The 26,414-nt window shown below is 39.6% G+C and overlaps 1 protein-coding gene across 4 annotated transcripts in view; it reads left to right on the top strand.

Annotated features, from left to right (window-relative positions):
* Positions 1-26,414, top strand: part of PLXDC2 (plexin domain containing 2) — a 406,453-nt gene that overhangs the window by 158,470 nt on the left and 221,569 nt on the right. For all 4 annotated transcript variants that reach the window (XM_029239265.1, XM_029239268.1, XM_029239267.1 and 1 more), the window contains one exon: positions 8,132-8,343. In XM_029239265.1, the coding sequence (XP_029095098.1) occupies positions 8,132-8,343 (212 nt within the window). The remainder of the gene's footprint in view (positions 1-8,131; positions 8,344-26,414) is intronic.

Raw genomic sequence — 26,414 nt, 5'->3', positions numbered from 1 at the left:
TCTTTTAAATTTCTACTAGGCAGTTAATAGAAAATGCCCAATTAACAAGATTAATTATTTATTTTAAAGTACTTCCCAACATTTCAAGATATAATTAAAAAATATAATCAATATTAATGTGCTATTATTTTCTGCTATGTTTTTACATTGGCTGTGTTTCGTTTCCTCGCATTGGCAGTCAACTTGATGGGCTATTTTATTCCTTATTTGTTTTCACATGCTGGATTATTTACATATTTTTGCCGTTTTAAATAGCGCATTCTGTCTTATTTATTTTTCTTTTAGATTGTTTCTTTGTGTCGTATCATTAGGCTTTCTGATACATTGCTAATTTGATCCCTGAAAGATTAATCATAGGTAGATTAGATGATAGTCAAAACCAAGCCTACGGATCAAGCTCTGGTTACCTTCCTAGTGTATCAATTACCATATCATATACATCAATTTCCTCATATGTAAAATGGGGTTAATAATAGTATTGATACATGCCAAATACATTAATGTTTGCAAATGTTTAGAACAGTGCCTGACATTCTACCAACCCTAAATGAAGGTTAGTTATTATTAGTAATATTACTATTACTAACCCATTATTAGAAGCAATGCATGGAACACTTCTGCTTTATAACTGTTAACACAATTTTATTCTTTCTCTTTATTTTTAATATTTTAGTAAATGTGCAACAATACCTTAAAATTGTCTTAAATATTAACATTTGCTCATAAGGCTAATCATGTTTTCCATAGGATAATTAACCATTTTATATATAAAATTAAAATGTCTGCTTATTATTTTATTTAATATAAGATTAGAAAACTGTTACAATTTTAACGTGTAACTGGTTTTGTGCATAGTTTGGATTGAGTGTTTGGTTACATTTTCCCATTCTCTTTCATTTCCTGTGTACTTTTTCTTGAACTGGCTAATGTTCTTCACCAGAAAAACACTGTACAGTGACCAAGAACCCTGCAATGACTCAGAAGTCAGAGAAGGGGAAGGGCGGAGAGTAAGGGGTATGCAGGCCACTTATATCTCGGCCTTAGGCCTTTATGATTCTCCTGCTCTGCGCCTCAGAGCCTGGACTCTTATGCTTCAAACTTCTAGAGTAGCCCTCCACTTGTTTTCCACTTTTCACTTAAAATGTCCTTGTTTTCAACTACTTCATAGCTTTTCAGTCTCACTGGCCATGCCCACATTCTTCAAAGACATGTGTTCTGTTTCTTACTAAGTTCATGAACCGGAAAGAACTGCAACCACGAGTGTTGCTGAACATCACCCAACTGGCCAGTGAGCTCTTGTTGAGTCAAACTCATATCCGATAAGGAGAAGCTGTTATAGATTTGTTTTCCCATAGTTTTTGCCTTCTTCCATCCTTTTATCTGACTGAGCAAGAAACATGGTTAAAATCTTAAGAAGCTGGACAGCAGATCGCATATATAATCCTTTAAGGTGCTGTCTCAGATGAGCGGCAACCTGGCCAGTCATTTGTTTACTCATTCATTCATTTGCTTTTCAGAAAACTTTGGATATTTATTATATTTCAATATCCATGTTTGTACTGATGGGGCAAAAAATATAAATAAGATAGCAGTCCTGTTCTGAAACATCTCTGTGTCAGGAGTCTCCAAGGCCGCCCTCAGGTTTGGTCATATGATAGGAGGAATCGTAAGACTCAGCTGTGATTTGTTACAGCAAAAGGATACAAAGCAAAATTCATAAAAGGAAAAGGCACTTGGGGCATTTTTAATGTCTGGGGAAAGCAGGGCAGGTTTCCAAGAGTGCTCTCCAGTGGGAGCGCAGAGGAAGCATTTACTTCCACCAGCAACCAGTTGTGACAACACATGTGAAATACTGTCAACCAGGGAAGTTCATTAGAAACTCAGTGCCCAAGGTTTTTATTGGGAACTGTTCACATAACCACCTTCTATCTACCGTGTACCAAAATTCCAGACTCCCAAAAGGAAGGCAGGTTGTCAGCGTAAACAGTATTCTTTGCCCAGGCAGTATAGCCACAGTGAGCCACTGTTATCTGTTAGGGGATGGCGGGAACCCTCCCCAAATCTTAGTTCCCAGGCACCAGCCAAGGGCCAACCTTGCAAACAAGATTTTCTAAGGATAGCAGTCTCAGGCCTGCTGTGTTAACTCTTTTCTGCACAATCTCACACTGAAGTGGGGATTGTTGGAAGAGTGTTTAAAGAGTCAGGTGAAAAGGGTTATTGGATTACAGAAGAAAACTCAATTAGCCCTGCCTGGAGGAGTCAAGGGAGGCTCCATTTACCGAGACGATATTTGAACTGGATCTTGAAGGAGTTGTGAGATTTCCCAAAGCCCTGGAGTGAGGAAGGGCTTTCCGCCATGCAAGGGTATTCACTGCAGGTAAAGAGATGATTGAGAAATTCTGTGTGGTGGGAGCATAGAGCATGATGGGGGAGGCAGAGACAGGGAAGAGTGGTTAGAACAAGAGCATGAGGTGTTTTATAGTTTTGTTGGGTGGCAAGGAGCCTTAGAGGTTTCAATCAGAAAAGAGAAGTGAGTAAATCTGAAAGGTATCTCTGATGGCAGATGGAGAAAAGGTTGGAGAAGGTAGAGTTTGAAGAAAGTAACACCAGGTAGGAGGCAAGAGATGGTGAAGACATGACCTGTGGTAGGGCTAGAGCACGGGGCAGTGGTCCTCAACCAGGGGGACACAAAGAATCATGTGGGAAGCTTAACAAGAAAATGATGTCCAGGTCCCCCTCAAACCCGTTAATGTCTCTCGACAAAACATTCTGTCTGCTTTCTCTTCTGTAGTTACCTTACTCTGTAATGCTATCAGTCAAAACCTCCAAGTCCACTACATAGACAGTTCATTATTGGACAGAACCAAGAATATAACCATTTGTATGGAATTTCCTCTTCATTTCAGTAATAAACTGAGATGTGAAGCCATATGGCAGTCTACCTTAGCTGAATAATTTTATCTATTGTCAGATGAATCTAGCCAGTAAATCTGTTTGCAGTAAAAAATCTTAACGTTTTTGCAGAGGATCCACAAGAATGATTTGGTTCATTTGTGAAGTGCAGACCAAAGTGCATGTCAAAAGATGCAGTCATAATGGATCCTCATTACACAAGATGCATGTCAATTTATGTGGTTACTCCTTGGTCATTCGACATATATTGTATGTACGGCTTGTATGCAAGACTCAAGAAATACAGTTAAAGATGCATTCAACTATTAGCTAAATGTAAGGTATTTAAATAAAATCATTAGGATAAGACACAAATATAAACACATCCAACCCAGAACAGCTTTCTTCCCTTTTGTTTTTATTTTAAATGATTTTATTTTATAGTAGATGATAGCACAAAAGAGACTTGCAAGGTTTGCAAATCATAATATGAAGATGTATGTGAGTTTCTTATTTTACTCTCATTAACTAGACATTATTGGGTTTGATAATGATGGTCTATTTGAAATGTAATGAAATACCTTCTTCAGTAATACTTTATCTGCTATTTTTATCAAATAAAGTATCTCAAGGATGTGTTAAGGTCAATTTATATATTAAATATACAAAAATATGTCTTTTTGCTTTCTCTCCTTATATCCAAATGGAAGTCCTTAGATATATTTAATGTTTCCATGAGCTATGTGATTAACAACTATAGCAAAACATGTTGGCGAAAATTCTCTTTGACGCTTTTCCATCAGTGGTTTAATTAACACACAGTGGACAGAAAGCAGACAGTCTGTGCAACCAGACTATTAAGATCCCTCCTATTGCTTTTGTTTTCACTACTGCTGGGAAGGGAAAAATTATATTACATATATCCCTTCATCTTTCTTCTGAATGATTTGTTTTGGTGGTGATTTAAAGGATAATTTGAAATATTTTTGTGAGTTAGAAAGCCCATGAAGTGCATAGGAGTAATTTACAGTGTAGATAACAAGGCTGTGGTTTTGCCAGTTTTTCTCAGTCTTTATTTCTGGAAACATCCATTTTTGACTTGTTTTATCTTCTCTAAAAATCATTCTGAAATGGGTTAAAAATCGAAGCCAATTTCATACTTTAGTCTTGATGAACCATGTACTACTGAATTATGAGCAAATAGGAATGTTTCCTCTATGCATGATTGGGTCGTCTTGCTTATTCATAACCTAACCGGAGAACAAGAATTAGGTATAAAATAGCAACCCAAAGAAAATTCACAGAGGCTAGGCACTAAAGCTCACAAATTTTCACATTGGAAAACCCTCAGTTCCTTCCATAGATTTTGTTTACTCTTTACAGTCAGAGCCAGCAAGTGATTGAGTAATCAGTTTAGAAAGTTTACTGTAGTAAATTCTAGAAGGAGCAAGCATGTCCATCAGGGAGACAAACTAATCAACGGCTGTAATAGCAATTAATACAACAGTAAAGCAAGCAAAAAAAAAATCATAAAACACTGCCAGAAAGTGAAAAACAAACACCAAAACCCACAGCTGTCTGGGGACTTACCCTTGTAAATGCTAGAGGAAGCATTTATGCTTGTTTTATACGGGAGGCCTACCTGTCTGTTAAATTCACCTTCCCCAATAATCTAGCTAAAAATGAGTTGGAATGTTCATCACAAAAACAAGAGTTTGACACACTAATCAGACTTCCCAAATTTCAACTTAAGTGGTGTTAAAAGATAAACTGAGGCATATTCAACATTTTAAGAGTTTACCTGACTGAAAATCAATTTCAGTGGGGCAGCAAAAACCAGAAGTGGTTAGGAACACTCCAAAAACCCCAACGAGGGGAGAGATTTTATGGAGAAAAGGCAGAAGAAAACAAGGAAATTATTTGATTGGCTGTAGCTTAAGTGTTTGCCTGATTCAGAAAAGTCTAGGTGTAAGTTTGTGACTGGTTGTTCTTAGGTTTTTTTTTCGGTACGCGGGCCTCTCACTGTCGTGGCCTCTCCCGTTGTGGAGCACAGGCTCCAGACGCGCAGGCTCAGTGGCCATGGCTCACGGACCCAGCCGCTCCACAACATGTGGGATCCTCCTGGACCGGGGCACGAACCCGCGTCCCCTGCACCGGTAGGCGGACTCTCAACCACTGCGCCACCAGGAAAGCCCTGTTCTTAGGTTTTGATTTCTTAACCTTGAGGCAGCTGCAGGCTCAGGTTTGGGTTTACTTACGTAGGCTGCTAAGGTTTTAGAGCCACCTCAGTCTGATGGCCTCCTTGTTTAATTAGTTTAGCAGTGGGGAATATGGACTTTATCCTCCCTAAGTTTTGAAGCTCCTTCTTAGGGTAAGAAGGCAGGGAGAAAATGAGAAAGAGCAATCAAAGACGAGAACTAGACTTCCTCTGCAGACAGCTCCTCCAGTGTTAGTTGTTTTGTCTACTCTGTGCTCTGTGCCAGGGCCACAGGGGCTAGTGTTATGTTACTGGCCTAACAGCCATCATGAAAAGTACTATGTTTTGTCCTGTGTTATAAAAATCTAAAAGGATAATGGTAAAATTAATATCAGGCAATTAATATCCAATGATAACATCTATTTTAAAGAAACCAACAGTTGAAGATTTTAATAAAGACTACTTCTTTGGAGATTTTGGTGTTTTTTTTTTCTGATTTACATTATAAAGAACTGAGAAACCTCTGGCTGGAGACTTTCCCTTTCTGTGATTTTTTTAAAATAATATTTTTATATCTAGGACTGTTTAATCCATTGACTACATGATATTTGCTATCTTTCTTATCTGCACAGACATTCTAGTAAGGATCCTATAGATTTTCAGTTGTTCCTACATGATTGTTTGTATTCAGATAGCCACCACCCCTAGTGCAAGGTGAATGCACAGCTCTAAAGTTTAATCTGAGTGTTGTGCTACGAGGCCTTATCTGGTTGTTATAAAACTTTATTGTGTACTTTTGTTGTAAGCTGCCTCATATATTTTTGGTAATGAGGCAGGATATCTAAATAAAGCAAATAAAATTGCTTTATGTAGCTTTGCCTAGAATCATAAGTCTTAGAACCTGGCACATACTCAGGAAAAACTGTCTGCTTTTGCAGGTAAGATATTTTCATTTCCATTTGAAATATAGGGTAACTAAAGCACAGAGAGTTTTGTAAATCATGCAATATCCCCTATTCAGCAAACCTAACAAAAAGAATTCTACCCCAGGTCTCCTGAATCCTTGTACAGTATTTCTTCCGTACTTAATTGTGCCTGGTCCTATCATTTTTGCTCCAGAGAGACTGTCTACAATTTATTCATTCATTTGGTCAGTCAACAAACATTTATTGAGTATTATTCAATGTCCAGTGGGGACAACACCTTAAAAAAGAAAAATTTTCGGGCCTTCCCTGGTGGTGCAGTGGTTAAGAATCTGCCAGCCAGTGCAAGGGACACAGGTTTGAGCACTGGTCTGGGAAGATCCCACACGCTGCAGAGCAACTAAGCCCGTGCACCACAACTACTGAGTCTGCACCCCAGAGGCACAACTGTTGAGCTCGCATGCCACAACTACTGAAGCCTGCATGCCTAGAGCCCGTGTTCCGCAACAAGAGAAGCCATCGCAATGAGAAGCCCGCGCACCGCAACAAAGACCCAATGCAGCCAAAAATAAATAAATTTATAACAAACAAACAGAAAAGAAACATTTTCTGTAAAATACTCATTAGACATACATATTGAACATTTACTGTGTGGAAGGTGGGAGGGGACCATGATAAACCCTCTATGTACCTGGGTTTTTTCCTAGCCTACAACTAGCTATTCTGTGAATTGAGCACAGTGCTACATTTTCTGGCTCTAGGGTTCCTTTCTGTGGAATTTTTGGCCATTTCCATCTCCATGACTCTTTTAAGCTCTAATATTCTACAAGCCCATGGAAAAGTCTAGATTGCCAACACTGTGGTAGTGCATCACTCTAGACTGTATCCAATAAGGGTTTAGGCAGTGGCAGATCATTTAAATCCACAGTGAAATCAAAGAATAGCCCCTCTAGAAGAATGATTAGCATCTTTCTGAGTTCAGAGGGAGGTATTTTGGACCATTTGCATGTGATTAGTAGTGGAAGCCTTAACTTGGTTATTAGAGTTCTAAGTAACTGATTTAATGGTATTATAAGCTTCATTAAATACATTTTTGTTTCTTGGAACGTTCTTGTATTGATGGGAACCTCACAGCTGTAATTAAATCACTGCTCCCTTAGCGCTTTTTGAACCCATATCCTGCCAGTTATAAAGCCTGTCAATTCGTATCTTTTGGTAATAGTTGCCTAGAGGAGAACTGTTCTTGGTCAGACACTGAATTTCCCATACTTGTGGAACACCTTCCCCTGCTGACCCACTGAAATGAAAGACTAGGAGTAATGATTAAATCTAATTTTCCCTCCTGTAGTAGCAGAATGAGCTGGGTCAGCAAGGCCAGTCCCTGCAGATGGCTTTAAAATACCTTTGTGATTTGATCTCCTTGCCTTCCCATCCATTTCTCTAAGTGCCTATCACTGTCATCCTTTACCACCCTGACAAGATTCCAAGGTGAGAACAGCTCAAATGAGCAAGAGCGTTTGTGATGCCTCCCGAGGACGTGGCTTATTAAATGAGTTCGGCAATGAACCAAGTCTGACTTGTGAGCTACAAGGCAGGTTAGCACGTTTGCACAAAGGCCATTCCATGTATTATTTAACCCATTCAAATGCTCTGTTTTCTCTCTGCTGCCCAGCATAACTCACATGAAATAATATAAACTCACAAGTTATTAATGTCTGATTTGTATTTTCAGATGTGCTGGGAATCATTTAGTTTCATTCCTTTGTTTGGATTGCAGTTTGTTTTCTCAGAACAACTAGAGAATGTTTATGAAGGGTGTGTGTGAAGGACGGGCAAGGAAGGGAATAAAAGTGCATTACTTTAGGGCTGCACAACTGTTTTAGGGACTCTGCTGGATGTGCACATTAACCATCGTCACGACTTATCACGGTGTGTCCTAAAATTGCATTCTACTCGGAGATATTCATACCAACTCAAAAATATTACAGTTAAACAGATTTCACTGTTATGAGTTAGTTTCCTCTTCTTATGACTAGCAGAATATTTTTCTTCTCTATTAGAAAGCATGCAAATGATGCATAACAGGTGGTAAATCATTTGTTTTTTTTTTTTCAAACAGATTGGCACTATCAGGTTGCTCAGGCCTTCCCACAAACAGAAGAGGAGGTGGAGGTGGATTCCCATGCATTCAGCCACCGGTGGAAAAGGCACTTGGATTCTCTCAAGGCGGTAGACTCAAACCGAGCCAGCCTGGGCCAAGACTCCCCAGAGCCCAGAGGCTTCACGGACCTGCTCCTGGACGACGGGCAGGACAACACCACCCAGATTGAGGTAGGTCAATGATCTGGGTAATTGAAATGGATTAATAAGTATATTTCTTACGAGGCACCCAACTTCCACATATGTATCAATATTTATAAGCTGTCCCTTTGGCTCAATCTGGAACTTATGGACTTTTTTGTAGAGGATCAATTTAATTCATTAATAAATAATTAATTTGTTAATATTCAGGAATTCAATAAGTAATTATAATTATGTTACATAAATAAAATAAATAATAGCTAAGCCATTTAATCACCCACAAATGCACTTACTCAGGAAACAGACAAACATGGGCTTGCTGTGATGACGTCAGTGAGGAGACACAAAGGGAAATACAGTCCATCTCCTGCCTGCAAGGAGATGATTGTGTAACAGGGTCAGAAAGTCTAAATGCCGTAACCAACTCATCCCTATGCCGTGTGATATGCGCAAAAGTATACGCCAGTGTGGCGTAGAGGAGGGGATGATTATCTGCTTGGGATTAGGGGATGGGCTGTTGTCAAAGAGGCCTAGGAGTGGGCACTCAGGCTCGGGCTCGGCAGATTGAGAGGAGCTCACCAGGTTGATAATTTGTCGATGGTAAAAGAGAAGATTGCTGGCAGAACGAATTACATCTGCAAAGGCTCAGTCTTAGAACGGCATGGCATTATGAGGAGTCTTGCATGGTGACCAACTGTCCCAGTTTACCTGGGACTGAGGGGTTTCCTGGGATGTAGAACTTTCAGTGCCTAAAATGGGGCAGTTCTGGGCAAACTGATGGTTGGTCACTCTATTACTTTACATAATTCTTTGTGATATTTGGAGCCACAAATTGGAAAGAGAAGGACGGTTGGAGGTGGGTTTGGCGAGTAGGGAAGGCTGCTGAAGGCACATTCTAGGCAGATTTTGGGGTTGCCCAGAGGCCTCAAGGGTGGTATTGCATTGCTTAAGTTTCCATAGTCCTTAGCATTGCAAATCCTAAAATATGATCTTGTTAGTATACGAGATATAACAGACACAAACAAGTGAATCTTATGGAACTAAGCAAAAACCATTCAAATGAGAACAGAAGCTATTTATTCAGTTTGTTGTAGCAATGGAGTGAGCCTCTATCACTTGCCTTTGGCAGAGACTCAAAAGCAGGCAGGGGAGTGGGAAAGTTTTTCCGTTAAAAAAAGAGAAGGCTCCAGGTGTGCTCTGATTAGAGGTTGTTGGCACGGAGAAGCTGGAGGTAGGCTGATCAGAAGCCGAGCATCTCATGTGATTGGGGAACATACATGGCTTTCTGTGGTTGGTCCAGAGTTGGGCATAGGGACAAAAAATAGAGAAACCATCAGTTTTTAATCAAGTCCTGCCCCTTCTGGGCCGATGGCTGCCAGGATTGTGTTTTGGCTCCCTGGACTGGTTGCTCTAGAGGTTGGGGTCAGAGTTCTGTTGTTATCCATGGTCTGGACATTGTCCGTTTGTATATTCTCTCAATCTGAAGGTTTAGTTCCTACTATGTCCCAGCTAACACGTTTCTATTTTAAAGAACCAGGCAGCATTCTTTTTACTGCCCTGAAATACTCATTATTTAGGAAAAGAACTCAACTTCATGAAACAGGTATGACATAGTTCTGCAGATGGTATCAAAGCATCATTTTGTTCCCTCATGGTGAGAGGAATCTTCAGAAATGAAGCACAGGCCATTGGGATTCTCTTTATTTGAGAGCCCGAAGATTTTCAAAACCCCTCTCCATCGCCTTAGTTAGTTTGTGACTCTGGTGGTCCCTGACTGCCCCCGTCAGGCCCTTAACAGACAACAGAGGGTGTGCCAGGAGCAGAAGTCATATAATATCTGTAAGAGGCTCTTCTGACTCCTGCAGAGTACCTGCTATTTTGGCAACAATGTCGTGGTAACAACTCAGGGTAGGCAACACAGTTCCTCCCTGGGCTGCTCTTGAGCCAGGGTGCAGCATAAAGAAAGGAGAGCTGAACAGAAGCAGAGATGTTTCCTCTTTGCCCAGAACTAGTAACCTATTGAGATTAAAGGGAGAGAGCACAGACTCCTAGAACTCTGTGATCTCCGTGCAGGATGCTGAATTTTTCTAATCATTTGTAAAATAGAAAATCCTTTTGCTCAGGGATATATTAACACTCCCCAAAGTATCAGTACAATTCTAGTTGTTAGTATAGCCATGATTTTGTTATTCAGCCAGTTTTTCTCTTTTTCTTCGGGAGACCATGTAATGTCAGAGATTTTGAATCAGTAAAAAGGAGGAAGGATGATGCAGGGAGCTATTCACTGAGCACTCACTTGGTGCTAAGACCTGCCAGGTGCTGTATGGTCATCATCTTATCTGGTCCCTACATCAGCCTGCTGAGATATGCATCCCCAGTTTCACTGGCTAATCTCAGTGATTAACATGAGGGTACTTTCAGTTTTAGGTTGAGTATTTTTCCTAAGGTCTCTCATTAATGAGTAAAGGGCTGGCATTCAAACCCAGGACTGCCCAGCTCTCAAGATTTAGCCTTACTACTTGGCTTTGCTTCCTCTAATAGAAGGAAAAATAAATGGCTGTTTGATTATGTAATGATTTTGGATAACTGTAGCACCTGAATATCGATAGAGTAACTTCAGGGTTTCAGTCTGGCTGAAAGGGGACTTGTCTTGAAGCTAGATTTCATAACAAGAGGACTGCTTTTATTTTGAGTTTATTTTTATGGGGTGCTGGGGATTGATGGAGATTATTGGGGATCTAAAGTCCCATAAGTCACCCCTCGGCACCACCACTAGTTCTGGAAGCAAAAGCCTACATCAGAAACTTCTCTGTAAAGTTTACTTATCCTGGCCCTTGAAATAGTATTTTTGAAAACTGTTGCGTCTCTTTTGGGGAAAATACTTTTGCCCGATTGAGTTAAATGGAAATAAGAAAGAAAGGAAGCAAATGGTTATAGAGTGATTGCTCTGTGCTGGGCATCGTGACAAGATCTTTCTTATGTTTTAGGAATAGCATTTTGATTTATGTTGCTTAATATAAGCAATGAGCATGAACGACTGTGTATGCTTTTGCCTTTTAGAAGCTTCCAGAGTCGATGTCAGGAATCAGAATTATTTGGCCTGAGAGCCCTGATTGTAGCAGTGGCTGTTAAAATAATTTGTATCCCAGTGAGACTTAAACCACCCAGAATGGCATTCCTGTGCATGTTCTCCCCAACGTCTGCCATTGTCTAGACTTTGTATCCCACTTTCACTGAACAAAGACAAAAACAAAAGACAATAGCATATTTACTATTTTGGCACAAATTCACTCTGAAATAAACAAAAGCTGTTATTTTCTTTACTTGGTACTTGACAGTATTTTTCCTGGCTCTGCACAAGAACAGATAATGGAGGGACTGTAAAACTTAGTATCCCAGTTAAAGAATCTTCCAATTGAAGTTTCATTGCTGTTGTCATTGTTTTCTTTTTTTCATATTCTTTTCGTGAAGCTATAAAGATGTTTTGAAACAGTTTGTATTTCCTGATGAATAAGTGGGGACTCAACATTTGGCAAGTGCCACTGTCGATCTGCATTTTATTTTACATGAGACCTTTATTCTTGTACCTCCTCTGTTCATGTGGATGTATAACCACTTGGGCAAGTCAAAAGAAGAGTACTGGGCTTCCCTGCTGGCGCAGTGGTTGAGAGTCCGAGAGTCTGCCTGCCGATGCAGGGGACATGGGTTTGTGCCCCGGTCCGGGAAGATCCCACATGCCGCAGAGCGGCTGGGCCCGTGAGCCATGGCCACTGAGCCTGCGTGTCTGGAGCCTGTGCTCCACAACGGAAGAGACCACAACAGTGAGAGGCCCACGTACCGCAAAAAAAAAAAAAAAAAAGAAGAGTACTTCCCCCTGATTAGTAGGTATTAAAAGCAGTCACTAGCATGCTTTTTGTAATTACTTTGGGAATATAAGGGCTTCAGGGACTTTCAGGTTAGATTGAATTCCATTCATGACTTGGCCATGCTTGAGCAGCCTTCAGTGAATTCCATGACTGCAGGGACACATGCATGGACGAGCAGCACGTGGATCTCCACCTCGCTGCTGGCTGCCCTTCCGTTTTCTGGGGTGGAGCTCTTGCAGCATCAAGGGCGCCCTATGGGATGGAGAGGGACTGAGCAGTGTTTGGTGAGAATTATTTGTCTTCATAAAGCTCAGTTTCCTCAGCTTATTCCTGTGTAATGCTGTTGGTAACTTACAGTTCTTCACTTTACAGAAATCAGTCCTTTCTAACACATGGAACCAAATGTGTGTTTTTTTCCCACTTTTTCACATGCAGCATTTGGAACTTCATATTCCCTCTCTTGGGACAATGAAAATGTTTCTGAAAAGGATTGTCAAGTGTGATTTTTATTTTTTTGGCTTCGATTCAAAAGTACCTGGATAACTTGAAGAAGGGAAGATTAAAAATAAGGTTTATGGATCATATAAGTGTAGCTCCATGATCCAAACTGACTCAGACATTGTGAGCTAGACCAGCACCTCTCCGGTGATGCAGATGTGGCTAAACTACAGGCGACACTTTGCATTGCAAGGGGTTAGAGCACAGAGCAGATTTAGCTCTTAGTTTTGAGGATATAGATTTCTGAAAAATCTTAGATTAAATTGCAGTGCCTACCAACAACATATCTTGTGGATTTCTCATTCTTGTACCAAATAAAACTTGCAGGCATATCTAACAATTTTATCACCTATGATCGCATTAAAGTTCATATCTGAGGAAAGTACAGTGGAAAATGGTTAGCAAATATGTGCAATAGAAGTAGCTAAAAGCTACAGATCCACTGTGTTTCCACTTAAATGCACATGTAAAAACTTTTTTTGATCGTCTGCTGTGGCACACTGCCAGTTGTATCTGTATCATATTGTCACAAATTCTATAATATATTTCTTTAAAAAGCTACCAATTGCCAATTGCCGCACACAGGTTATTGTGTGTGTTCTAATATTTTATTGCAGTTCATAACTAGGTATTCTATTTGACAGGAAAGAAGTCACTGGAAAATCCTTCATCTAAAAGAGAATGCTGTTACTTTGAGATATTTTACAAAGCAAAGGCAAATTTCATAATGTCCCATGTGGGCATAATCTCCATGGTATGTTTGCAGTACAGAGAATACATCAGAATATTCTTAGATAATGAAATCCTACTGCTCATGTGTCTCAAGCGTAGATATGCTTTCTCAGTTTCAGAGATCTGACGATAACAGTACTGAATATAAATGTAGGGTAGTAATAAGACACATCATCCCATTTCACAGAAATAATGAAAATTTGCAGAATACTGCTGTGCTGATTCTTTCTTCAGGCCACTGTTTTGCTCAGTGAACTCATGGAAGACAGTACTTACAGATGAGAAGAATGTGCTAATGCAGATTTGTGACATTTTTCAAAAGAAAGAAAAGTACCACCTGATACTGAACAGTTCTTTTACTATATTTTTTATGAATGTAAAAGCTGGTGTAGATTTTTTTAATGAAGCATTTCCATCTTAGGGGAATCTTAAACTTTCAGAGGCATCCATCTGTGGTTGCAGAAGCAGAAAGCTGTGCAAAGGGAAGACTCAGATAATCCTGAGGAAACACACTTATTTGACTCGAATGAATTGAAATTTCCTAAATGCATGTAAGTGTCAGATTGCCTTCCACAAAAGATGAGAAGGAAAGCATTGTGAGAGCATGTGATTAAAAAGGAGCAGAAATACTGCATAAGTTAATCAGCACCCAGAGGAAGACCCTTATTCTGTAGAGAGCCAGGATTAATGAAGAGAGACAAGGTGTCATCTGAACCACGTCATGGAGAGAGAGTTAGACGGTAGCCAGGTATCAAGGTATTTCTAGCCAGAGAGTTTTGCACTGGTAAGCGGGGAAAGACTTTTAAACTCCGTTATGCTATGTGTCTTAGTCCATTCAGGCTGCTATAACAAAAATACCATAGACTGGGTGGCTTAAACAGCAAATTTATTTCTCACAGTTCTGTAGGCTGGGAGTCCAAAATCAAAGAGCTGGCAGATTTGGTGTCTGATGAGACCCCACTTTCTGGTTCGTAGGGGGCTGTCTTTCTGCTGTGTCCTCCCATGGCTAAAGGAGCTAGAAAGCTCTCTAGGGATCTCATTTGTAAGGACACTAACCCCACTGATGAAGGCTCTACCCTCATAACCTAATCACTTTCTAAAGGTCCCACCTCCTAAGTACCATCACATTGGGGGGTTAGGTATCAACATGTGAATTTTTGAGAGACACAAATGTTCAGTTCCTAATGCTATGCTAAGGTGTTTGGGATTTATCAGGAAGGAACTTGGAAGCTATTGAATATTTTAAATAGAGAAAGGCAAGATTGTATTGGTGCCCCAAAAATGAGTGAGGAGTGGATCTGAAAGCCCAAATCTAAGGGGTGGGAAGATGAAATAAATTTAGATGAGAATTATTGTGAGCTGAAATGAGACAGTAGTTAGAGGAATGCTATTGATGAGCATATGAATTTCAGGAATATTTAGATTTCTAATCGATAACTTACATTAACCACGATGACTGAAGTTTTACCCAAACTTCTGGTGCTTGCTTGATTCCGAGGGTCAATTGCAGATCCTGGTCAATTCCTTCCCTGGCAGTGTGGCCTGCTACAACCTTGACAAGCACCCATCTCACATGGGTTGGGAATTGGCCTCATCTCTTCAACTCTGTATTGCCAAAGGTTGTATGTGAACTGACAACAAAATCTGTTTCAACTTCTTTTGTTTTGGAAACTGGAAAAACACAGTTTCAAACTTATGATTTAATCCCATCCATTTGCTTTTAGAATATTGATGATGACTTTTAGTTTTCAAAGAAGAAAATCCACTGAAAATAGTAAATCAGGCAGAAATTATCTGCAATTATTGCTCACCCTCTAAAAAGATAATGAGGATTAAAATAGAGTATCATATATCTTGCTCAATTATAGATTATTCTTAGCTTGACATGTCAGCTCGTTATTGGAACAAAAATGAAAAAAGATCCATAACTGTACTTCAAAGAGTTCCATAAAGAATAACTGAATTATCTCTATGATGCTTCACTGTTAGTTAATTGAATTTACTTACGGTAAGAGCATGGAAATAGTCTTCGGAATGATAAATACAGGTTGTAAAATTATTAAGTGTGTTAGTCATATAATTTATTTTTAGAACAAGAATTATATTTTAGAATAATATTCTTGCATTTTCCATATACGAAGAGAAATATCATATGAAATATCATATAATGTAATATTCTTACATTCTCCATATACAAAGAGAGGCCCTCCCCTCACCAGGACCCTGAGATTAATTATAAGAATCTGGCATTGAGTTTTTCCTACCTCAGTTTCCTAGCCATTCATGAGGACTGTGTCATGTCCTCTGCCTTTCTTTGCATTAATTAGGGCAGTGATAAGGAACTTCTAATGTAAGGAACTCCAGGTTAACCAGTAGAATTTCTACTTTGTCATCTTGCAATCTTATTTTTCTTCTTTCTCCAGTCTAACTTCCAACAGGACATTTAAAATACACTTTCATGAAAATTATTATTTTCAGTATCAAAATTATAGTACTGTTTAGTGTAATAGGTCTAGATCTTTATCTAATTGATTTTTTAAAATCCTGCTGAAGAATCAGGCTAATTGTTTGCTATTCCAGAATGTGTCCAGTCTTTGCACATTGAGGAAAGGGCTCAGGGTGAAGGATGGGCTGGAACTCAGGAGCAAAAAAGCCAGCAGGTGCTCGAGTCCTCTGTTCTCCTGGCAGCTCATGGATGTGTCCCCCAGTGGACAGTGGTCCAGGCAGGGCTGTGTCCTGTTTGCTTCTCCTCTTTATTGGACAAGTCTGAGAGGAGCATTGCACAGGGGAAATACATACCCAAGGTCAAGCACCAAGCAGCCCAGGCTGACCTGTCGGCAGTTTAGGAAGTGCCAGCACTTGGGTTGGGGGTGCCAGGTTCCATGGAATGTTGAGCTCAGTCTCAGTCTTCTCCTTTCTAGGTGCATAGCTTATCTTCTCAGCTATCTAGCTTCTGGGCAACAGAGAGATAGTTTTGGGGGTCATTCACTGGACAATCCCGTTCTATACTAATGGATTATGCCTTAAGGACTAGTCTTTTTTTTTTTTGCGGTACGTGGGCCTCTCACTGTTGTGGCCTCTCCCGTTGCGGAGCACAGGATCCGGACGCGCAGGCTCAGCGGCCATGGCTCACGGGCCCAGCCGCTCTGCAGCATGTGGGATCTTCTCGGACCGGGGCACGAACCCGTGTCCCCTGCATCGGCAGGCGGACTCTCAACCACTGCGCCACCAGGGAAGCCCAACCCTGTACTCTATTAAGGAAGGTATCAAATAGCCAAAGGTCCTTTTGAGGAGGGGTGGCTAACATTCGGAATGAACAGAGACTGCCTTAATTTTCTTTTTGTGTATGCCTGAAAGAAAACCTTTCTGTTCATGTCCCAGCGATGCATAGATGTCTGAATCTGTCTAGAAACAAGAGAAGAATTGAACTTTGCAGCCCTTGGGAACAGTTGTTTTGAGCTATTTTCTGTATGGTATTTCAAGCCTGAGCTATTAAATTGAAATAATAGTGTGGAATCCATGGCACTGAATTGAATGAATGGATTAAATACTGCTGAAACTATTTCTCTTTTACAAGTAATTTCTGGCTCTTTTTGTAAACTTCATATATTTATACAATCTTTAGCTTAAAAAGCAAAGCTATGGAAAACACTAACATTCACCTTTTAGACAATATCTCTATCAATCATCTATCCATCTATATTATTTTGCATTCACAGTGCAGATCCAACTTGTCACCAAAGGAATTTGAAACGAAAACTTGCAAAGCAAATTTCTTACTGTTGAAGTTAAACATTTCATTTAGTCACAGCACCTTTTATTAAAGAAGCCTTTTAGGTAAATACTTCCAAAACTAAAAATATTTCATCTTGTGATAGGATTTTCCACTTAAATATAACACTGCCTAACTTTTTAAGGTTTCATGAATTCTATTCTGGAAATTTTTATAATTTTCAAAGATGAATGTCATGATTTATGATTGTCAGATTTTTTTCTCTAAGGACCGTTTAGGTTATAATATTGTCCAATTTTCTTAGGTTATAGTGCTTTGCACAGTGTTCATATTTGAATGCAAATCTTTACTTGTTCTGTCAATAGAGCAGAAGGTGATTTAAAATTTCATTTTCGAAAATGTTTACAGGGAACACTAACAAACCTTTCCAAGAAACTCAAAACAGTTAATTTGTTCGTTGTAAATAGTGTTGTAGAATGATCTGTTATCTTAAAAATCAAGTATAAACAATCAGTTTTCTCGTTCTTAAATACCAACTGAACAAAGAATGACTTGTCATCTTTCTCTGTCCATTGAGGAATCAGATATCTCTTTATTATTTTTAAAGTGAATGGGATTAATCTTTACCAGAACAGAAGCATGTCATATTCAGATGGGAAGGGTGCAATTCAAACTGTAAGAAAACAACTTTATGAATAAATACAGAAATGTGCCAGGCCAAAATAATAAGTATTCATTAGAAATTTTTCTCACGTCACTAATTGGACCTAGTGATAAAAAACTATCTTCTAAAAGTAAACAAAAATTTTAGACAAATCTTTGTATTTTCACTGTCCCTTAAAAACTCTGTGGAAAGTAATATTTTCCACCATAAACCTAAGGAAATAAAATAATCAGTACATTCAAAAGCCCCCCTTCTTTGCCCCTGCCAACAGCCCATCCAACGTGGCTCTATTTAGGCAGAAGACTTTAGAAAGAAAGCAGCTGCAGTTCAATTACTTACTGGTCCACAAAGAATTTAAATAGAAATCAAAATCACTTTTGCCATGACGGTTAAAATGTTATTTTGCCTCATCGAAGAGGTTTGCTATGGTCTGAGCATATTTCAAATGTATATGACATGCTTTATTCAGGCAGTTTAGTCACTGAACAATCATAACTGCCACTTCAAGGATTTTTTTTTTTAATTTTGCTTTGTAAAGGTGTATTTCTTACTTTGTTATTAAAAGGAGAATGGTTGACATTTTCTGCATTTAAATCATTTGCATAAAAGGACAAAAGAAAAAAAACTCTACGTTTTTATCTCCTTAAGAAAAATGTTTAAACATCTTCAAAGGGCATTTTTTTTTTCCAGCTGGTGATCACTTGTGAATGCAAATTAGAGTAAGGGGTAAATGACTGTGAGACTGTTCCTCCTGATTGTCTATTGACTTTTTAAGTGTTGGTAATAAAGAATCTGGTAAGAGAAAATGATTTCCAACTTTGAAACAGTCCCTGAAACAAAGCGAGGAGCGGGTTGACAGAACAGAAGCAGAATCTGGGACAAACATTAATTTTCTCACTTTGTCCCTTTTTTTTCTAGCAGTGCTTTCCACCAGTGATCTGCCATCTGCCCAGTAGCCTCCATACCAATGTATCATTGTCTTCCTTTGGGCTGCAGTTGCAAAATTAAAAACCAAAGAACTTGGCATTGTAGGTGGTGGTTTTAAAAATCTTTATGTGTAGGCAAGGCTGCTATAAACTATAGATATTTTTCAAAGCCTATAAATAGAAATTTTAGTGATTTGTAAATGTATGTTTGTGTGTGCATGTTCTGTGTGTGTGTGTGCGCACATACATGTGTGTACGTTATTCCTAATCACTGTAAATAAAAATTACCTCAGTGGGGGAAAATAAACGGTGGCTGGATAGCCCCTTTTACCTTACACTTAGGCACTTATCTCTCTGAGCAAAAACCAGTATTTTTTTTTTCATGGAGGCAGTAAAAATTAAACAGCTACCTGGAGGACTGGCCAAGACTCTCTTGCTTCAGTGAATGCCTTAAGCTTTAAATATGTTCTTTAGATTATTGTTCTGGAAGGTAAGGATGAGACACAATGAAGGAAATCAAAGCATAATGGATTTTTTGAAATAATGAGGATCGAGGGAATTGCCTGGTGGTCGATTGGTTAGGATTTCTTGCTTCCACTGCAGGGGGCACGGGTTTGATCCCTGGTCGGGGAACTAAGATCCTGCAAGCTGCTCGGCGCTGCCAAAAGAAAAAAAAGAGGATCAGACATTATGAAAACTGGAAAGGAGATGTGACCGTGGACCCAAGATTATGGGGCAGCTCAAATGAGATTCCCCAATTCTCTCTTCCTTAACTGTTCCCTTTTCAGCACATGCCCACAAAACCCTTGTTCACCCGGCTCTGTTTCAATCTCGGTGGCCCCTCTTCTCCCTTACGGGCAAATTTGCCCTTTCTCTCCACCAAGTATTTCTCTTGACTAGAAGCTCGTGTTACCACTAACAACTTGTGTAGCCTGAAATCATTATCCTGTGTCTCCATTCCTACAAGGCCACGCGAGAAATTTCTCTTCTAGAATAAGTGAAAGGGCCTCTCTATTTAAAGCAGGGTTTGGCAAGTGAAACTCCATGGATATCGCTACAAACCATATTGCCAAGAAATGACCAGACTATTTCAAAAGACCCAGTCTAGGGAAATCTAACTCAGATTACAGCCTCCATGAGGGATGAAACAGTGCTGGATCTTTTGTTGATGTTCATAAAGCATTCATGGATTTGAAGTAAAATTTTTTGGATGCAGGGAGAATAGTATTTAACTGAGGGTTAGACGTGAAACCCAGGAAGCATAGGGAGACTTGACTTCCTTTTTGACCAAGAAAATCAAGATTCACTTGTGGCTAGGACTGTAAGTAAAATGGAATGTGGCAAGGACTAGAGCTAGATTACCAACAAAAGCCTGATGTTTTTGTTGGCTGTTTCCACATTCAAATGAGTAGTGACGTCGGGTATGTGATTATAGCTTGTCCACTGGGATTCTTTGTACGGCAGTAAATTTGTCTTCACACTCAAATGACCTGAATACCATTTTCTGCTGCAAAAGAAGAGATGAAGGATGAGGGAAGGTAAGGTGGTTACCGAGAAAGTGTCCCATGGTCATGGTGTAGAAACCCTTTTCCCGGGGTGCAGGAACAGTGATGCCTCTTCAGTGCCTATCTTGAAACCGGGCTCGTTTCCACTGGAGTCCCCTCTCTACTTGTGCTGATTGAAGCTCATGCTCCTGCGCAAATTTGCACCCCTACCCCCTCTAAACTGTATTTTTGAAGAGTTATATTTGAAACTGTCACATACAAAATAGTAGTAAGGGGCTTCCCTGGTGGCGCAGTGGTTGAGAGTCCACCTGCCGATGCAGGGGACGCGGGTTCGTGCCCCGGTCCGGGAAGATCCCACATGCCGCTTAGCGGCTGGGTCCGTGAGCCATGGCCAATGGGCCTGCGCGTCCGGAGCCTGTGCTCCGCGACAGGAGAGGCCACAACAGTGAGAGGCCCGTGTACTGCCAAAACAACCAAAAATAGTAGAAAGAGGCGGCAGCAGCGCTGGCGGCAACAACGCTGGTGTCAGCAGCGTGACTCTTTGTAGCCTTCTGGCGCAGAGCCGTGAAGCCACCACACTTTGCAAAGGCAAGCGTGCACCTGCAGGAAAAGTATCCCCTTGGCTTTAGTAAGCTGCTGCCGCTGCTGCTCTTACTTCAGTCACTTTGCTTCTGCTGGGGCTGGTTTTATCCACTTCGCTGCCTTTCTTTCTGCTTCCCCTCTCAGGCAACCATAAATTGAAATGCCGCAAAAGCACACATACCTGGAGACAGAGGCAAAGAGACAGACAGAGAACAAAGAAGCACCTTACTGAGTTCTGTCCCTTCCAGTGATGATAGAAAACCTGAAACCACTGCTGTGACTCTTAAGCCACCTGCCTTGGGTGCTAATTGGGCTTTCTCAGGTGACAGCAGGCATTATAGTGCTTCTAGATGAGCAGGGGCCGTTGGGCATTTGGTAGAAAAGAGGCGGGGGGTAAGGCTCATCAAAACACTGGACCCTTCCAGGGTTGTGCACCCACTTACTCCTTTATGAATCATCCATGGCTCCAGGCTTCCTTTAATAGAGTAATCCATGCGTTAACCTCCTGGGATTATTATTCGGGAATCAGGAGAGACCTATTTCCAAGTTCCCCTGTGATGTGATCAAGCTGGAATCTCTCTCCCCATTTCCTTGATGGATTATATATCTGCCTACTTCTAGCATGAAGTAATTGAATTCCGTTTTTTAAAATGGCTGTGTTAACAACTCTTTTGAATTGATTACTCCCTTTCGCTTTACATAGGCTTTCTCCAAACCGAATTCCATGAAGTACATTAGGTTTCCCCTTTCTAAATTACTAGCGCAGTCCAAATTTGTTGTCTTGACATTTTACTACAGTTGCCTTGATTGGGTTCTGAGTGATCTGAAACTCTTCAGTCCCATATTTAAAGACAATCATTGGATTTACATTTGGTTGGTAAATTTGAGCCCTTGGGGTCATGGTGGCAATAGTCCAAAAAAGTTAAAAAAAAAAGATATCATCACATGAGGCATGATTTACTGCAAGGGAATTTCTTCCTAGATATAGGGGAATGATGGGGCATGGGGACCATGGCAGCTGCTCCCCAGCTGCAGCAGAGTGGGGCCATATGGGAATTTGGGCATATGATGCCACATCTCCTAGTTTCTCAAGAGAAATCCAAACACTTAAAAGTTGTTTGTTCATTCTTTTTTTTTTTTTTCCTTAATCACATGTGGACCAACACAGTGATGGTAAAATAAAATGTCCATAGGTTCATGTATCTAATGGCCACCTGGCCACCAGATGCTATTGCTACTATATACAAAACAAACAACTAATTACATTCTTAATTAATATAAACTTACTAGGTCATCTTCCAAAGGGCCATCTTATTTCCAAGTTCTGAGGGGCACCTCACTGTTGCCTTCATGTCTACCCCAGAGGAAGCATACTATGTGTTGAGTTGAATTCAGTCAAATATAATCTGATTCTTGGAGATATTCTCTTCTGTCCTACTTTTCTTCTGTACTTATTTTATGTAAGTACAGTCCTGGTGGACTACTTCCTATTACATCTCTTGTAAACATGATATTGAAAACAAGAAGTGAAACATGGTTTTAAAGGTCTCACCTTCACTAGTTATTTTGAAGAATGTTTCTAAGATTATTTTCTGTTCTTCTGAAATATTACAGTGTATGAAATTGGAGTCATGGGAAACATACTCTTCGGTTATGATTGATTCAATATTCCAAGTTTTCAAAAGTATTTAGACATAATGAGAAAAACTTTTATATATTCAATTAATTACATATAAATATTGTAATTTAAACAATGACATTTCTTCAAGTAATCATCTTCTTTTGTTTTTCCTGGAAGACTAGAACATTTTAGACTTACCAGTGAGATGAATTTAGAAAGTCAAAGTGATTTGAAACATTGGCAATACATTCAACTGTTAATAAGACAGAAGTGTGCTCTGGTCTATATCTATAACTAGCTTGCTAAAAAATTAAATAAATAACAAATGGATTAAACTGTATGATCATTCAGTAGCATTGCATATGTATCAAATAACCACAGCATTTCTAATTTGCAGATAGATTTGAAGGATAAAGAGAAAGAAAATCAAATAACTGGGGGAGGGGGGACTTTTAGTGTGAGACTTTGCATTTCTTTTCAATTTTGTAGCAGTTGCAACAGGTATAAGTGGTATCTTGCACAAAACACTTTAGAGGTATGATGAAGTAGCTGGGTTCAGCTTACATTATTGGCAGAGCCAGGATAAGGACTCTCATCCCCTGTTTCTGGCTCCTGATGCCAGCCAACCCTTCCCCATGCACCACCATGCTGCAGCTCTTTCTCTTGATCCCTGGTAACTGATACCTGGTGCTATGAACTGAATTGTACCCCCTCCCCCAAGTCGTATGTTGAAGCCCTAATCCCCAGTCTGACTGTATTTGAAGATAGGGCTGTTAGGAGGTAATTAAGGTTAAATGAATTCATAAGGGTGGGGTCCTAATCTGATAAAATTGGTGGTCTTATGAGAAGAGCAAGAGGGACAGAGCTCTTTCTCCACGTGTACATATTGAGGAAAGGCAAGGTGGTGTGAGAACACAGTGAGAAGGCTGCTGTTTGCAAGTCAGGAAGAGGGTTCTAACCAGTATATGCCCAGACTGGCACCCTAATCTCAGACTTCCAGGCTCCAGAAGTCTGAGAAATAAATTTCTGTTTAAGCCATTCAGTCTATGGTATTTCATCACGGCAGCCTGTGTGGACTAAGATACCTGGGAGGTGTGGAGAGACAATTTACTACGTGACATTTTCTAAAAAGGGTCCTTATGAAGTTTCCAACACTTGAACACCTAACCTTCCAATCCGAACTTAGCTACTCTTTTCTTGATGAGAATCCTCTTCTTCCTCCATCATGTGACTGGCTGCATGGATCCCCACAATAGAAGTCTCATATTGTATGTTCTTTCCACCCATTTCCTAATGGCATATTTCCTAGTGAACCCATGATAGCTCATCACTTCAGGAAAAGTAGCCACTTCAGTTTACCAGAGTGTACACTTTCTCTGTCTTTATCCATATGGACTCCCTGTTTGTGGTGCTGGAGAAATTCCTTAACCTCTTTTTTATATTCATGTTCATGGTCTATTATTTGTAAACAGTATTTCCTTAATGGTCTAAAAGCTTTGGCCATAGTGTCTTGGAAACTGAATTGTATAGCTATATTCTTCAGATTTTGTGCATGTGGTTAGAATCACTCACAATTGCATACATCCTTCAGTACTCATTAATGTCTGATGAGACAATTAAACATCAATTAATGATACTTTTCTTCTTGTATACCAGGTAGCCTTGTTTAGAATGAGACGTCATATAAGGTAAATAGTGACCTAAGAGCTCTGACCCAAATGAATGAGTACATGCCAGAGACAGAATGTAGAAGGGAAAATTGGTGAAGAAGACAAAAAAATAATCTAGGTCTTTTCTGGAAAATTCAGATTGATCTCAGGTTATTTCTTACCCAAATAGCAAATTGTTTATCTAGTCACCAATTACCTCAGGAAGTAGTTTTAAATATAGCTAAACTAAATATAGTTGAAATATGGTTAAAGATAGTCAAAATAATCTGAGATATTATAAAATGCATTTCTTACCCAAATACATGAAACTTATCCATAACATCCCCAACAGCCTTTGCTCAAAGTCTTCTAATGGGAATTTATCCTTTTTTAAGAGAGAAAATTTTGTTTTTGACATCTTAATTTATTAAACTGTTTTCTCATCCTTGCCTGAATATTTCATCCCCAGAACATTCACAGATGAATCGTCCTTCTGACCTTTGGGCAAAGTCAATCCAGTTCCTCTTTGTCATGCAGTGGACTCTTCCCCATTCATTTCTCACATGACTTGACCTACAAGACCTCAACCATTTAGATCTTTCTCCTCTAGCCACATTTTATTTCATTTGTTATTAAAATGCTGAACTCACAGTTGTACGCAGCAGGAATTTGTCATAAAGCTGTTATGTAGCAGACTAGCAGCTCTCCCTCAACTTACTATTGGGAAAATAGTATAAACTTTTTTAGACTTTATAGATGTATTTATAAATTGGTCAGGGAGAGACTGGCCTAGGAAGAACCTGGAGCCTGAGGCTCAAGTCCAAGCCCGGAGATCTTTGAAAGCCCTTTAAGGGAGTTTGCATTTCTCTGGGGCCCAGTGCACTTCCTGGGTATTATTTGTACTAGGAACAGCTTGATCCCAGAGGACCCTCAGAGGCTGCTTCCTGGAAAAAGGATTAGAAGATCAATAATATGTAAATAAACTCTGCCACCCACATCCCTGCTCTGAGGAGGTCACTGTGGGCTCTCTGTGCCTGCACAATAGCCCTTCAGCCACTCAGAAGCAGCAGAGTGACCTTAGGGGTTCTTTAGAGCCCTGTACCAAGAAACAAATGTAAAGCACATGCAAATACTCTTGCTAGATTCATTATTGTAGCTTCCAGGGGAAGTGGGAGGGAGTTCGGCTTTGAAGATGGAAACCATGCAGCTTTCCTAGAGTCCTTGTGAGTACCTTATACTTTGTCGGAGTATGAGAAATTCTCTAGGCTTTAGCTCAGCAGTTTTACGACCAATATTTTCGAGTCTTTAAAGATGTTCTAATCTACCTCCGAAGAGGAAGGGAAAAAGCGCTGTAGCAGTGGCCTCTGGAAGTCAGATATCATAAAACCAAAATGGAAAAGAAAAGACTCAATGTTTTCATTCTTTTGCAAATTAATGGCACTTAAAAATATGCATTATCTACAAACCCTATCTTTTCAGAAAAAGAAAGCATTAACAAGAAATAGAACATGATATTAGAGTAAATGATAGGTGAATAACCAAATGTATCTTTTTAAAAAATTCATCAAGTTATCTTTGTCTTTTTCACATTTTATTCTTTGAGAACCACTGTATTATGAATTCTTTACTGTGGATCTAACATTTTTGTCTCTATCATAAATGCTTTGAAAAGTATGCAAACAGATTACTTTTAGGTAGCCATTTTCCAAAACTCCTCTATTTAAAAGATTAACCAGCTAATGATTTTATTGCTTAATAAAATATTCTGGGGGAACCAATCACTTTCTGTTTTCAAGGCAATCTGTTGGTTTTTCTTCCTCGGCTTTAAAAATTAGGCCTGTTATTCCTCTATATGTTTTGCAAACCATTGTTGGCATTTTTTGTGACAAAAACCTCTAGGCCATCATGAGTTATGTAAAGTCTTCACTACATCAGGGGACCAAATTTGTATTGGATTTGGGGAACTATGCCCTGCATAGTAGACTGCTTACTTATAAGTCATCAAGTCAACAAAGCCTAATGCAAAGACCTGGATTGAACTTTGGATTTTGTACTAGTTGTAACAGAACACTGATGTGTTGTTTGTTCACACCTCTTCTCACTAGTCTGATTCATTGGAATGTTTATTACATTCTTTGCTCTCTGAGTGAACCTAAGAATTTTTTTCCCAGTCTCTTTCTCCACTGTCTCCTTAGTCTCTGGAATAATCATGTTCCGTCCAGAGTAAAACCCAAAGATAACTTTGACATAAGCTCTCTTCATTTTTTTAACCCAGGCTGTTTTTTAATGTTTTAACCATTAAGCAGTATTCTGTTCTGAATTTTA

This window comes from Monodon monoceros, unplaced genomic scaffold (genome assembly GCF_005190385.1).
Source record: "Monodon monoceros isolate NGI ecotype Baffin Bay Population unplaced genomic scaffold, NGI_Narwhal_1 Super_Scaffold_21, whole genome shotgun sequence".
In the NCBI taxonomy this organism is placed as follows: domain Eukaryota; kingdom Metazoa; phylum Chordata; class Mammalia; order Artiodactyla; family Monodontidae; genus Monodon; species Monodon monoceros.
Note: the sequence above shows the minus strand (reverse complement) of the source record. Positions and strands in the feature narration are given on the sequence as shown.